Source organism: Papaver somniferum, chromosome 9, assembly GCF_003573695.1.
Source record: "Papaver somniferum cultivar HN1 chromosome 9, ASM357369v1, whole genome shotgun sequence".
Taxonomy (NCBI): Eukaryota; Viridiplantae; Streptophyta; class Magnoliopsida; order Ranunculales; family Papaveraceae; genus Papaver; species Papaver somniferum.
Window position 1 is genome coordinate 145,199,799 of NC_039366.1, and position 14,215 is coordinate 145,214,013.

Consider the following 14,215-nt stretch of genomic DNA (forward strand, 5'->3'; position numbering starts at 1 on the left):
GTGTCTATAGCGGCTTAATACAGTGTATGTTCAATATGGACTAGGTCCCGGGTTTTTCTGCATTTGCGGTTTCCTCGTTAACAAAATTCTGGTGTCTGTGTTGTTTCTTTTCCGCATTATATTTGGTTATATAATTGAAATATCACAGATTTTGTGTTGTTCAATCAATTAGAATATCCGACCTTTTGGTTGTTGATTTAAATTGATTGACACTTGGATATTGGTCCTTGGTACCATCCAAGTTATCTCTCTAGTATTTGATAAAGACTCGCAGATTTCCATTTGCTTGAGTATATATCAAATCGAGAGATTAAGATATAAACTGTTTGATATAATTTTCTCTAGATTGAGTCTGTCTGTCTAGTTGATTCTCTAGAAAGTATATTCGAGTTTGTCCATACAGATTGCTAAGCGAAATATTGGGTATGGTTGTTGTACCCCCGCTTTTTCAATTATTCCCAACCAAGTTCTAGGATCGATCACCCAATGACTAGGAATGGTCACACCAATTACAAATGTCGATCATACCATCTTAGGTGATTACTTAAGATCTTTTTCACTAATGAAAGTCATAGCAATATAAAAGCCAGGCATTGTTAATAGATTTACCAAGATACATAAACAAGTTATGAGCGGTTATACTAAACAAACATATTGTTAATCCAAAGATTTGCAATGAATAACAATACCAATAAGCCTAGCGATTTCCCTTTTGATTCATAACACAAGTTTATGAATTGTACTTCCTTTAAACGAATGTAAAACATTGTTTCCTAGAACGATATCTTCACCCAAACCCATACACATAGTCACAATAGCATTCATACGATAATTTCGATGTCTTATATACGAAGTTCAAAAGATAGACGTTATACTTCGTATTGTAATTCCTTAATACTATGTCTAACTAGAGTATAATCATTCACAGCTTCCCAGTTATGTTTTCAATATGCACGACTTGAAAGATACGTTAGGAATGAAACAGTTCAAGTCAAATATTACTAACCTCAAGTGGAAGGATGATGTTGTCGACGTAGCTCTTTATTTCTTCACATTCTTCAAGTCTTCACGTAATACTTGTAAGTCTCATATCCTAGTAACTTTCTAGCTAACCTATACGAAGTTGACTCTAGTAAATAATCAAACGACTCTTTAAATGAGTTTTGATCACTAAAATATGACAACCAAACTTGACATACCAACGCTTGGTGGGTTCAACCGAGCTATGCTCTAACAATCTCCCCCTTTGTCAATTTTAGTTACAAAACTCTTACATCATATGGATAAACAAATTACAAGAATTCATTACACGTACGCTTGATTCCGAGTTTCAACAGCACAATAACCTGTATACATTCAATCCATAAAATGTTGTTGTTGATATTATAATAACAAAGCTAATACCCCCCTAAAGGTAAGATAGGTAGATTTTCAATCCGCACGTCTTTGTTATTCCTTTTGTAGTTCATGTAACTACAAGTATCAATATGATATGCTACTCCCCCTTAGTATATGCTTTACTCGTTCTTTAGATATAACGTTTAAGCACCATTGTCCTTTCCTTAGTGATACCATATATTTCTACCTCTTTTTGTCACAAAATGACAAAGGTACGAGCAAATATAGGACAAACCGAAAGGATCTTGCAAATCTCAAAGACTTGCAAAAACTATAAGAGTTAAGCACGAGGGTTCCACACACCATTTTTGATAACCAATATCAAAATCGAAACTACAAAGTAATTTTGTTTTTATATGTTACCAAGGAAACAATTGCCTGAAGCAATTTTCCCTAATAGTTTAGCAAACCAAAAATAGACTAAGCACTTTAGTACCTTTGCTAAACCGATTGTACAAATACAATCCCTTGTTCGATAAGACCAAAATAAAGATCAGAATTAATTTTATTTTTCTCATCAGGCTCTAATTATTCAAATAATAACTTAGACCTTTCACTTTTAAACAAGACAAATACTAGGTTAGTTAACTAGCATTTCTTGTTATGGCATTCAATTAGACTTGAATAACAGAAACCTCCACTTTGATAAGTCTAAGTAAGATCAGAATTAACTTAGTTTCTCTTATCCGGAATCGAATTGGACTAAACAATTCATCCCGAAAACTCTTTTGTTAATCCATAAACAATTCATACAAACCAATAAATCAACTTGCGTAATTATTTACCTCAACCTGAAGCAATTGAAACAAACATATACATTATAGTATCGCAATTTCACCGAAATTTTGTAAGCCTAAACAATTGATGCCAAACAATAAAGCAAGATAACAATAGTTTTTCTTAACATGATACAATTGAATCACACACACAAATAATGGAATAAACATCAATTGTACCGAAATTTTGTCAAGAAAAAGCAATAAATATATGCAATAAAATCAAGTTTTTTTTAAAAAGGAAAACGATTAACTAACAAATTCGTTACCTCAAGCTCCGCATCCTCTTCTCTATTTCTTCGCATCTTTCCGGGGAGGAATATCATTGTGTTGTCATCCTATTGCAAGAACAAAAGAACAAAAACAACAACAAGCTTTACCAGAGAAAGGTTGAAATCGGTTTTAACTAATGTGATGCAAAAGTTGAAACCCCGAAACACATATGCTTTTATACTAACATATTGTGACTTTTCACATATTTGTTTCAATCAGAACCCCTTACGATCCTTTGATAAAGCCTACCAACATGGGCTAGAACTCAATCCCGCTAAACCAAAAAGTCACCCAAACCATAAGGTTCACGCAATATAAGATCGAATATCAAGGTTATGAAAACCGAAATCAATCATCCCATAAACATACATAGCAATAAAATAAAGCATTCAAGCACATGTTATGTAATCAAAAACTATCACAAGAAAAATTATAAACTAATAATTTTATTCATAAATAAGATAGTATTATTCATAATAGACCTTATACAATTATTCAAAGAAATTAAAAACTGATGTTTATTCTCTTGATTAAGTATTACAACATATAACTTAATCTCTAGTGGTGCTCTTTTTGTTCACTGAGGTTTCTTCAGTGTTCAAACTTTTGAAGCATGTATCAAGAGACTTGTCTGCAATCACTTTTTGTTTTTCGAGATCTTTAATTTGAAGCTTCAAATCTCCAAGTTCACTTTTCATCTCTTTTGTTTTAACTTTTAGTTCAACCCGATCTTGAACCAAAATAAAAAGATTTCCTATGAGTTCTTCAAACCCATGCATAACTTCACGCATACCATCTGTGGGAAACCACTTGGTAAGATCTGAATTATTGAATTCAAAAAGACATGACTCTTCTTGAGATTGATCAGGGTTAGGATCAAAATCGATTCTTGAGACAATCTTCCCGATTCTTCATTTTGAGACAAAACCTTGACAGGTTCTCACCTTTCGTGCTTCCCTTTTATTACTCCTTGTAATACTGCGAGTTATATGAGACATACTTAAAATTTTTACCAAGGGAAGACAATATACCTAAGAGAAGTTTTTTCTTATTTTTATAAGAGTATATTTAGTTCAGAAAATAGGGTTTCCGAAACTACACAATATTTTTCGAACTTCTCTTTTTATTGAAAGAAAGATATTCTTTAAAATATCTCTTATTACTGATAATAAAAGCTTTCATGAACCTGTGCCCTTGATTTTTATGTGCCATTCCCATCCAATACTTAGAGCACGAAAAAGGATGAGAGTGCACACTTTTGATACAACTATGTTGTATCGGGGTAAGCTTTTTCCAGCTTACAACGAGTATCAGAAACATAGTTCATGTTTCTCCTTGAGAATTTATGCCCAAAATATTTTCTCCTAGAATAATGATCTTTTCTAACTCTCGAGATATGGTCATGTGGAGAAGACGTACTGATGTGAGAATTTTCAGATATAGATAAATCTCTCTTAACTCTGTCAATGAGATTTTCATATGATTTTCTCAATGATTTTCTTATGATGCACATCAACATAATCATCTGAAACAATTATCGGAAATTCATGATTGTTTCCTTGGCAGAGATTCTCTCTTTCTCTTTCTTCTGGAATTGTTCTTCATCAAAACAAGAATTCTTTCGATATGGGTGAGGAGGACCTTTTTCCATAAGCGATTATCAACTCTTTTCTTATGATTCTTTTGAGTTGATTTTATCGGGTAGTGGTATATTCTGTCTTTCTACTGAGGAATGGTCTTTCAGTTTTTTAAGACAGAAACTTCCTTCAAATTTTTACCACCGTATTTTAAAGAAGTATAAGTTTCCTGTCAAGTGACTGAAAGTTGTATTCCTTAAGATCACTCTCACGGAATTGGTTCAAAGTTTCCTTTGGACAAGATTTCGCTTGATCATCAGTAGATGTAGAAGCTGATTTCTCATCCTCTTCTGACTTGATGTAGTTAGGAAAACTACCATCATCATGATCTGTTTCGAATGTGATCAAACAAGTTTTGTTATCACAATCTTTCAAAGTCGAGCAATGACCTTTGGTTTCTTTATCAGAAGAAATTATCACAAAATCATTAGTCAGAGTCATAGGACGTGTCTCTTTATCTTGACGAAGAGATATAAAAGCTTCTAATTGACAGTGAGATCCATATTCTCTTTGGCAAGAATATTCAGTTGATTGTCTTTATCTCTGATCTCATTTTTAAGAAGATTTGACTCTGTCTTCAGTATCAACACTTTTGTAGACAGAGATTTTATGGGCTTTAGGAGTTTTACCAACTCTTTATCAGCATCTTCTTTTCCATCAGAGAACGACTCAGATGTACTCTTGATTTTCGTAACTCCTGGATCGTGGGTCAACAAATCGGTATCATCTTCAACTTTTGAGTATTCATACTCTTGAATAACGTTAACTGAATCAGACATAGATTCAATTTCTTATAGGTTGGATTGCACCAAACACAAATTGTTAGATCTTTTCGTGTTTGCCTGCTAAGATACTTACAAGTTGAAAAGACGAGGGTGCCCAAATATACCTCAATCTAAAACTTTTCCACCTATAAGTCCTTTCTCCGAAAGTGATTGTCAATGGACTGAGTCGAGACAATACAACTAATCGGTTAACACTTCGTGTGATCGTCTATGGATACGAGATCGAGACAATACTACAACAAGATAACTTGTGTGATTGAATATGGATACAAGATCGAGACAATACAATCAACGAAGTATGTTTACTTGATAATAGGTTCGGACTTAACCAAACACAATATGATTGCTATCAAGGAAATAGGAATTAACGTTTGTGTATTTTACTTCTAATTATAATAAAACAATTATAATTGCGGAAATAGAAAAGTAAAAGACACGACAAGATTTTGTTAACGGGGAAACCGCAAATGCAGAAAAACTCCGGGACCTTGTCCAGAATTGAATACTCTCAGGATTAAGCCGCTATACAAAATCTAAACCAACTTCGTATAGTTGATACCAAACAACTAAACCTATAGTTCACCTAGTTCCTTCTGTATCCCTGCGCCTCCAACTTGCAATAAGTCACGCACTTGGAACAATTCCTTTGGTTCGTATTCCAAACAGTAAAGGAACAACAAATCTGTTCGGTAACAACTCTTGTCAAACAACGTGATATGAGTTTGACAAAAGACTCTTCCGTTTATCCCAATAAACTCCTTTGTCAGGTTCATAGATCTATCTCAATAACAATTACCAAAGTAATTGTTCTAGATCTTGCAATCAATACTTCTTAGTCACAAAGACAATATATTGATGCCGATCTACTCAACTAATCAATCAAAGTTACTCAACCAAAATAATTGTCCGCCAATGCTACTTTTATTCTGGAGTGAGAAATGGGATTGAGTTTTTAGGTCGTTGATGATATAATTTTTCCTCGGAAGAAAGAGTATTGAAAGGTACAGAGACCGTCCATTACATATCCCATTTAGACGGCACACAGTATATCCAAGTCATGGATCCCAAGTGAAACACGAGTGCTTTCCTCATTTTTTCCTTTCTCTTTCCACGAGACGAGGCTCTCTTCTCAACAAATTATTAAACCATCTACACCGTCCGTCACAATTCAATTTAAACAGCACACAGTATAGCCAAGTCATCAATCCGCATGAAGCGTTCCCCTAGACGGCACAAAAGAAATCCAAGTCATCAATCCTCTTGAATCAATTTCCACCAATAGAATCCATTTGCCCCCCTCCTATATAAACTTCTTTCCCTTCATCATCAATCTCCACCATATTTACCCCTCTTTTAGTCAAGTCTGAACATCTTACTCCCCTTCTTATCAATTAATTTCAACATCTCACAAAACCAATCATGGCACCGAAAGCAGCAGAAAAGAAACCAGCAGAGGCAAAGAAATCAGTAGCAGAAAAAGTACCAGCGGAAAAGAAACCTAGAGCAGAGAAGAAATTACCAACAAAGGAAAGTGGAGTTGGAGATGGTAAAAGAAAGAAGAAGATGAAGAAATCAGTTGAAACTTACAAGATCTACATCTTCAAAGTTTTGAAACAAGTTCATCCTGATATTGGTATCTCAAGTAAAGCTATGGGTATTATGAACAGTTTCATTAATGATATCTTTGAGAAATTAGCTAATGAATCTTCAAAATTAGCTAGGTATAATAAGAAACCTACTGTTACTTCTCGTGAGATTCAGACTTCTGTTCGTCTTGTTCTTCCTGGTGAATTAGCTAAACATGCTGTTTCTGAAGGTACTAAAGCTGTTACCAAGTTTACCAGCAATTAGATTACTGGATCCGTTCGCTACGACTACAATATATGTAATTTCATCTCGTATTCTAATTATTACTGTTCTATCTAATCTTTGAGACAACTTTACTTTTTGTCGTTGTTGTTCGTTTGTAGTTCTTATTATCAGATTTGGGATCTTTCTGATGTATATGGTTATGAACAACTATCAATGAAATATGTTCGTTTTGAAACTTCTGCCTTTCTATGTTGCTTTCAAATTTCAAATCGATCGAATGATTTTCGTTCAAATACTTTTTTATAAATTTTAAAGGTATATCTGTTTAGGTTTGTATCACTTTTTCTGGTTTGTCTGTACTTGCGATGTCCAGATGCAACTGTGCAAGAGTGTTGTAAAAAGTAGTAAAAAATAAATGAAATTGCAATGTCATAATGTGCATTGTTCTCTGCGGTATATGTAATGTTGCAATGGAATGAAACTCTCCCCAATGGACATTACCGCTGAGAAACAGACATACTGTTGACTTTCCGATGAAAACATATTAAAGTTTTAACCTACATTGAGTTTGAACTCCTCATCCGAATATATAAGAAAACACAAAGAAGTTGACTATTATGATAGACATGGGCATGAGTCGAAACAAATTTGTTTCAGTATTTAAGGTGGCAAACTTCCGGATAGATAGAGAGAGAGTTTATCTCTCAACATGGAGGCTTTCTTGTCGACTGAATCACATATCTGTTGCTTATAACCTGGATCATGGTGGTGAGTTAAAGGCATTTCATCTTGTACTTCATCTTCCATATCAATCACAATATTATGAAGCAAGCAACAGACAAGAATGATTCTCGGCAATCTATTTGTATCAGGTCTCCACATTGTACCTTGAAGAATTCCCCACATTTCCTTTAACCTTGCTAGTGCTCTCTGTGCTACCATTCTGGTTGCAAAATGCCGCTTGTTGAATTCCGACTTAGACTCTGACAGATGTTTACCTTGATAAGGTGTGACAAGCCAGGGTAATAGAGGAAAACCCACGTCCCCGATTATGTATTCTCCCAATTCTGAACCTTTGCAAAGCTGTATTTTCTTCCCACTTAGTCTATTCCCTTTCTCACAAAGATTGAAGAAGCCTGAACTTCGGAGAGCTGACGATTCGCTTACACTTCCTGGCCATCCAGTGACTATGTCTCTAAACCTCATATCTGGGTCAACAATGGCTTGTAAAATCATGCTATGATTGTTTTCGCTATCATACCAAACATCATTTGAGTTATCCACTGTAGGCAAACACATCGCTATATGGGTAGTATCAATTGCACCGCAACAATTGGGAAGGCCTCGCATTTTCTCAAACTTGGATTTTACCTCTGTCATTTCTGCTTCTGTAGAGGGCCACTTTAGGTGTCGGAGTCCTCTTTTTTCCATAGACTCAATAAAACGCCAGGTTATTTGTGAAACACTAGATTGGTTTATCCCAAATGTCTCACCTATAATTACCAATGACTCACCTGAGCCTAACCTTCTTAGAGCGACTGCTACTTGGTCGTTTAAACCCAAAGACTTACCATTCGCAGCTGAAAATGGTGATGATTTTATCATATCCTCCTTCACAAGTGAGCAAATGTAGTTGAAGGTTTTTCTTGATATCTTGAAAACAGATTCAATTTTTTTCGAACTCTTCGATCGAGACAAAGGCCCTGCAAAAGGGGGAAAATCTTTAGTAGCCAGTCCAAGTATGAATTGTCTGGGCCTTCAATATATTTTTTTCTCTATTCAGTTAACTCCAAGTAAGTATCATGCTATTTGGTATCAGTTCTGTAATAAGAAGACATTTGTCTCAAGAAATGAAGAAATGATACTGCAGTACTAGCATTGTTAAAGCAATTCCCAACTAAGTAGATCTCTTTTCTACTTAATATTAGGCTTAGGCTCTGGGATACCACTTGGATAATGGAGAAATTCTGAAGTCAAGGTGTTCCATATATTATTGAAAAACATCGATGCACTTGTATGTCAGATGAATGGAACTTATTGGTTTCTGAAGTAACTACAAAAATCTCAGTTTAGCATCTAGATTGGTCTTCGAGCCGGCGGAAGATATCAGTGGACAGAAATTAGATTGCATTAGGTTTTGAAATTGGACCATCTCACAAAATAGTGGAAAATTGAGCGAAGGATCAGCAATGGAGATAATGTAGGTCATCCAAATGTTCATTATGCACAAACTTTATATACTGATACTGAATTGTGGCGCCACAAGAGTGATATGACAGGCTCCAATTATTTATTCAGCCACACTTTATCACAAAAAAATCTATCATTTTAGTTCGGAAGAATGTGAAAATAAACACCAAGTAGGAGGAAAAAGGAGTAATGACCCACATAGAGGCAATTATGGTGATATGATCCCTGGAGGAGAACCACCTCAATAAGCTAATGTGACCAGGGTAAGTCACCTAAGTCATCACTTAAGTAGGCTAGAGTTGCTCAACAACATTGTTATGCGATAAATTGGCATAAGGTTGTAGTATCCACAGTATGGGCTAGAGGTTCATATTTGTCTCGGGAGATGGAAAACGTTGGTAACCGGTACGACAGCCAATTAGTCTCCTGGGAAAGTTCAACATTTTGAGCACAAGGTGGAATGAGTAAGTACACCCTACATTAATGAGGAGAAATCAAATCCATTTTCCGGCATGTTAGCGTATACGGTAGCGGGTAGTCAAAAGGTGCACTGCAAAGTTTTACAGCATATGTTGGAAAGCAAAATGGGGGAAACCTAGGATATGAGCATTGTTAAATTTATCTGCAATAGCATGGATAACATTTAGTCACAAGTCTCTAAGATAAAATCGAAAGCAAAGAAAAAATTAAGACATCCGGTGAAAGTGAAATCACTGAAAGAACTAAACAACTATGAAAATTAAACTTCTTGATCCAAAGAATGTTGATTATTCATGTCTTAGTATAGCTTATTCCAATTCTCAAGCATGGCGTGAGAGGTATTAAATATGTCTCTTCTGTGCTACCTACAGGCTACAGTTAGGAAACCCTGCCCTCCATATTCACTTTTAGAATGTCGGAAGCTTGGACGTCTCAAACCTACTGAAGATCTGAAGTAGACTTCAATGAAGTGGTCAAGTCCTGGAGGAAACCTATAGTGGTTCTTAACACTCTCCCACTATGAACTATTGATGGGGTAACTACCTATAGATTATCTGCAATTCCTACTCTGTGCTAAGACACAACACCATCTATCTCACCTCTAATCTACTTCTCCAAATGTTTGGTCAGGAAACACTACATTCATCCAGCTATTAGCTAACATGAAAGTGGACCTAAAAACGGTTGTTTCTTAGTGATACATTTGCAACACAAACCCAAATTACACCTACATTTATGTGGTATTTGTTTCCACTCAAAAGTGATACAGAGAGCTCAAACTGTAAAGCCGAACACCCCAAGGGAATGTAGCAAGTCAAAGTGAATCACTGCTTATAACCAAACACTTAACAATTACCAATGTTTCACCCCTACATAAACCTCCAGTTACGATCAATCTGAGCAAAGTCCTGAAGTTACCATGGCTTCTTTTTTCATAAATCGATAGATACAAGCTGATAATAGGTAACACAAAGTCACAGTTATACTTTAACACGAATGTTCAACAGGTAACCATGAACATCAATCATAATAACAAAAACAAATTGTTCCTATATACCCATTACTCGAATGTTCACGAATATATTACCCAGATGCAGTCTATGTACAACCTCAATGGACTCTAATCTGGTTATTCAGTATAACTATGTTGATGTTAAATCACTATACAGCAAAAAGAGAAAACCTAAAACACAATAACCAAGAACAACATTGAAAATACATAAATCAAAACAACAACCCATGAATACATACAGCAAATGGTAGAATAACATGATAAATGAAAAACCCATACCAGTAATCCTTCTGGAAAACTCATCCCACCAATCTTTAGGTTGTTCATCTTTCTCTGATGAAGTTGAAGAAGAACCACCACCAGCACCACCACTTCTATCGACCTTCTTCTCTACTATTTTCCTTTTCCTCTTCTGCCCTCTAATGGGTCCCATTGAAAAGCCTCTGAGAAGAAAAACCAAATCAGATTTGAACCTTTAAGATTTACCACTCCAGAGTCCAGAATAGAGTCTAAGAATTTGTAGTTGTTGCAGAGAGAAAACCCAGATTCCAAAACCAAAGACAAGAAAAAGAAGTGCATGAAATAAACCAAAATAATATATATATATATATAGAGATAGAGGCTACGGGGCTGTGATGGGCATAGCAAAGAAAACATGCAAGAAAAGTTTTTACGGGGTTGGAATGGTAGAGTTTGATGGTGGTGATGCTGTGTTTTTTTTACTAAACCATGCAAGGAAAAGGCCAAAAGAGGAACCAAGAATAAATAAGATTTGAAAAAAGGTTTCGAGTCTCAAGAAGAAGTGAATAACAAGTCTAACCAAATACAAGGAGTGTTGGTTTATATAGACAACAACAATGTAGATGTAGAATGAATATGTAGAGCATAGACGTCGTTTATTTGCACACTTCTCTTTTTCGGGCTACTTTTTGATCCCGTTATTACTTTCTGGCAAGAGTTAGATATGGGCTATTAAAGAACAAAATCCCAATTTCATTCCAAAAAAAGATATCTATGAAATTCAACCATTTCCCTTTTATGTTACTATCCATCCATATTTTTCAGCATGCTCATCGGCAGCAGAGGTTTCTAATTCAAGGTCATCGGGGTTATCGGATTTACTGAACTTCTTGCTTTTTAAATTCACACGCTGAATTAAAGTGTCGGGATTATTGATAATTATCTTTGATATTATTAATAAAATTCATTTTTTTTACTTTGTTTACGTCGCTGTTACAGGAATATTAAATTCCACGCAAATTACCAGTTCACTGGATGCAGCGATGAGATGGTCTTGATTTTCAAATAATCGGCAACCCTTGCAGTTTGGCACGTGTAGCCGGTAGCCCTGATGTTTGTTCGTGTGGTTGTAAAAATTTATGCGAGAATGCTGAGAACCTTTGTGGACCAAGTCAGTTATCTATTATATGAAAGTGATCGTAACCATATGTGGGATGGGTTGGGTTCATTTTTATGAGTTTACCACATATATGCATGGTAGTGTAATGTATCCAACGGTTTTAGTTTAGGGGTTGCAACAAATATGGCATAATAGTAAAATAATGTTAGTATTGGAACAATGACATTTATGTCATTTATGTGTCTGGTGCTGGCACTGCTATCACAACTAGTAGTATTTCCACCAACTGGTAGAGTGGTGGTAGGTCTAATCTATGACTTGTACTCCATGAGCAATGCTGTCTACATGTATTCATGGTACGTACAACATGAGATCTACGCTGCAAAAGCTGGAAATATTATTATATCACAAATTTATTTTTAAAATTTTGATAGAATGGCAAGTGGATCAAGAATTCAGGATATTATAATGCTTTAATATGTACAATCCTACAATGGATATTATCAGCTAATTACGGATAATATTATTAGTCGGTGTGCTTAAGCATTGTTCTACAAACCCATCATTGAATAATTGCCGAAATAAATTGAGAGTAGCAGACGCTATTTAGTTTACCTATGCAAGTAGACTGGAATTGTTGATACTTAGTCTACCATCTTCCACAATTGAGCCATCTGCAACATGAAGTCCGGCAGTACAGTTAGAAATATCAGTAGCACTAACAAGTAGCAATCTGTAAATCAAACAAGGCAAACACTGGTAATGTAGGTTGATGGTAACTTTCTTGGCGATACGGGAAAGCTAGGCCATACGCTCAAACCCAAGTCTCACAAGTCACAATTACGAGGTGAAAAGAGCGTGTGTTAACAGCGGGTGCACAACGGACGGACGGATGCGGATTAGGGGTCATCCGCGTCCAATCCGTCAAAGTTGTGAATTTGAAAATCCAACCGTGTCCGGTCCAATCACCCGCTGATTTGACAATCGCAGATCAACGGATAATACGAGCCGGATACGGATTAACCGCGGATTCAGTTTAAAAAACAAAAATATTTACTCGTCTGTTATTTTATCCTGTTCATGAAGTAAAGCTTATATAAGCAGCTTATCCTGTTCATGCCAGAGGAACAAGCTGTTGGTGGCGCCCAAGCAGCACAACGAGCTGCTCCTGTTGCTGTTCGAATAAGAACAATGTAAGATATTCTCCCGTCAGATCCTTTTCAAAAAAAAAACAAAAACTCCCATCAGATCTCGTGGGTCCTAGACTACCAACCACAGTACATACAATCTGAAATTATTTGATTGTGTACGTAGAGTTTAAGCCTTGTTATTGCGACAAGCTGGTTAATAAAATTTGGCTATTCATATTACAGGCTTTCTTGAGTTTGAAACAATGCAAAGCCGATCTAGAAGAAGAGATAAGAGAAGTGACTGTTGTGGATGTTGCGGCTTTGGTAGCCATTGCCTTGCAAAGGATAGTGCCATCTCATGGAGCTCTTTACCTTGGAGTTTTGATATCTTGTCGATGTTTTCTTGATATTTCTTCTTGCCCTACAGTGCGGATAAGTCCGCGGATTTCAAATTCTAACCACAACCAAACCACTATAAGTGCGGATTTCAAAATTCCATCCGCGTCCGACCCATAAATCTTGCGGATTGAGTTTTATCCGCAATTTTGTGGACGGATACGGGTGAAATCCGCGGTTCCGGACTTTTTGCACACCCATAAACAACGGAGGGCGATGCAACTGCAACTTCCGAAAGCTCAACCAACTGGGTCAAATTCTGTGAATTTGGACTTGGGCCGTGCCTTTTCAAGTGCGTAATATAGTTGGGCTGGTTTATCATGTGAGTGAGGGTGATTGTTGGTCCTATGTGGGAGGAAATTGCTTTTGCCGAAGGTGAAAAAAACCATACAACGACTCAAATGTAGAAACAATCAGACTGATATTACAAACTGATGTGATGTAGGACACGTTCTCCGTCAAGATGCCATTATATAATCATAATCATAAAATTATCAGAAATGTTTCTTACAACAAAAATAAAGACCGACTTGAGAAACATAAAGAAGTAACAATTTAGAATACGAGATTAGAAGATGAATACGAGAAATATATATTCCCTTCGTTCCTTTTTAATAGGCTGGTTTTTATGAATAAATGTTTCAAAAAAATAGGCTGGTTTCCTAATTGGAAAAATCAAATATTACTTTAATTTTCTGGGACCACTTTTCTCTTAACTTCTTTTAATGACAAGTGTCATGTGGACCATTTCACTTTACTTCTTTTGATGACAAGTGTCATGGGGACCATTTCACTTCACTTCTTTTATTGACAAGTGTCACGAGGACCACTTTCATTGATTAGTTCTCTTAATTTTCTTAAATTTCTCTAAAAACAAAACCAGACTATTAAAAAGGAACGGAGGGAGTATCAAAGTTGTATTAAACTTAGTAACAACTTTAGCACCTTCAAAAACAACATGTTTAA

The 14,215-nt window shown here is 35.8% G+C and overlaps 2 protein-coding genes across 2 annotated transcripts; one reads left to right on the forward strand and one right to left on the reverse strand.

Annotated features, from left to right (window-relative positions):
* Positions 1–6,215: 6,215 nt before the first annotated feature.
* Positions 6,216–6,916, forward strand: LOC113313257 (histone H2B-like). Its single transcript, XM_026562001.1, has one exon. It carries the CDS (start codon positions 6,289–6,291, stop codon positions 6,718–6,720), a length of 432 nt encoding a protein of 143 aa, XP_026417786.1. The 5' UTR covers positions 6,216–6,288; the 3' UTR covers positions 6,721–6,916.
* Positions 6,917–7,131: 215 nt separating this feature from the next.
* Positions 7,132–11,134, reverse strand: LOC113309251 (protein ALP1-like). Its single transcript, XM_026557665.1, has 2 exons — positions 10,643–11,134; positions 7,132–8,384 (listed from the first exon to the last, which is right to left on the reverse strand). Exons 1-2 carry the CDS (start codon positions 10,794–10,796, stop codon positions 7,342–7,344), a joined length of 1,197 nt encoding a protein of 398 aa, XP_026413450.1. The 5' UTR covers positions 10,797–11,134; the 3' UTR covers positions 7,132–7,341.
* Between the last annotated feature and the right edge of the window lie 3,081 nt (positions 11,135–14,215).

Excerpts from the sequence above, each read along its gene's own strand:
- LOC113309251 (XM_026557665.1), bottom strand. The coding sequence starts at position 10,796 with ATGGGACCCATTAGAGGGCAGAAGAGGAAAAGGAAAATAGTAGAGAAG. Across the intron at positions 8,385-10,642 it reads GTTTTCCAGAAGGATTACTG|GGCCTTTGTCTCGATCGAAG; the intron begins GTATGGGTTTTT and ends CCCCTTTTGCAG.
- LOC113313257 (XM_026562001.1), top strand. The coding sequence starts at position 6,289 with ATGGCACCGAAAGCAGCAGAAAAGAAACCAGCAGAGGCAAAGAAATCA.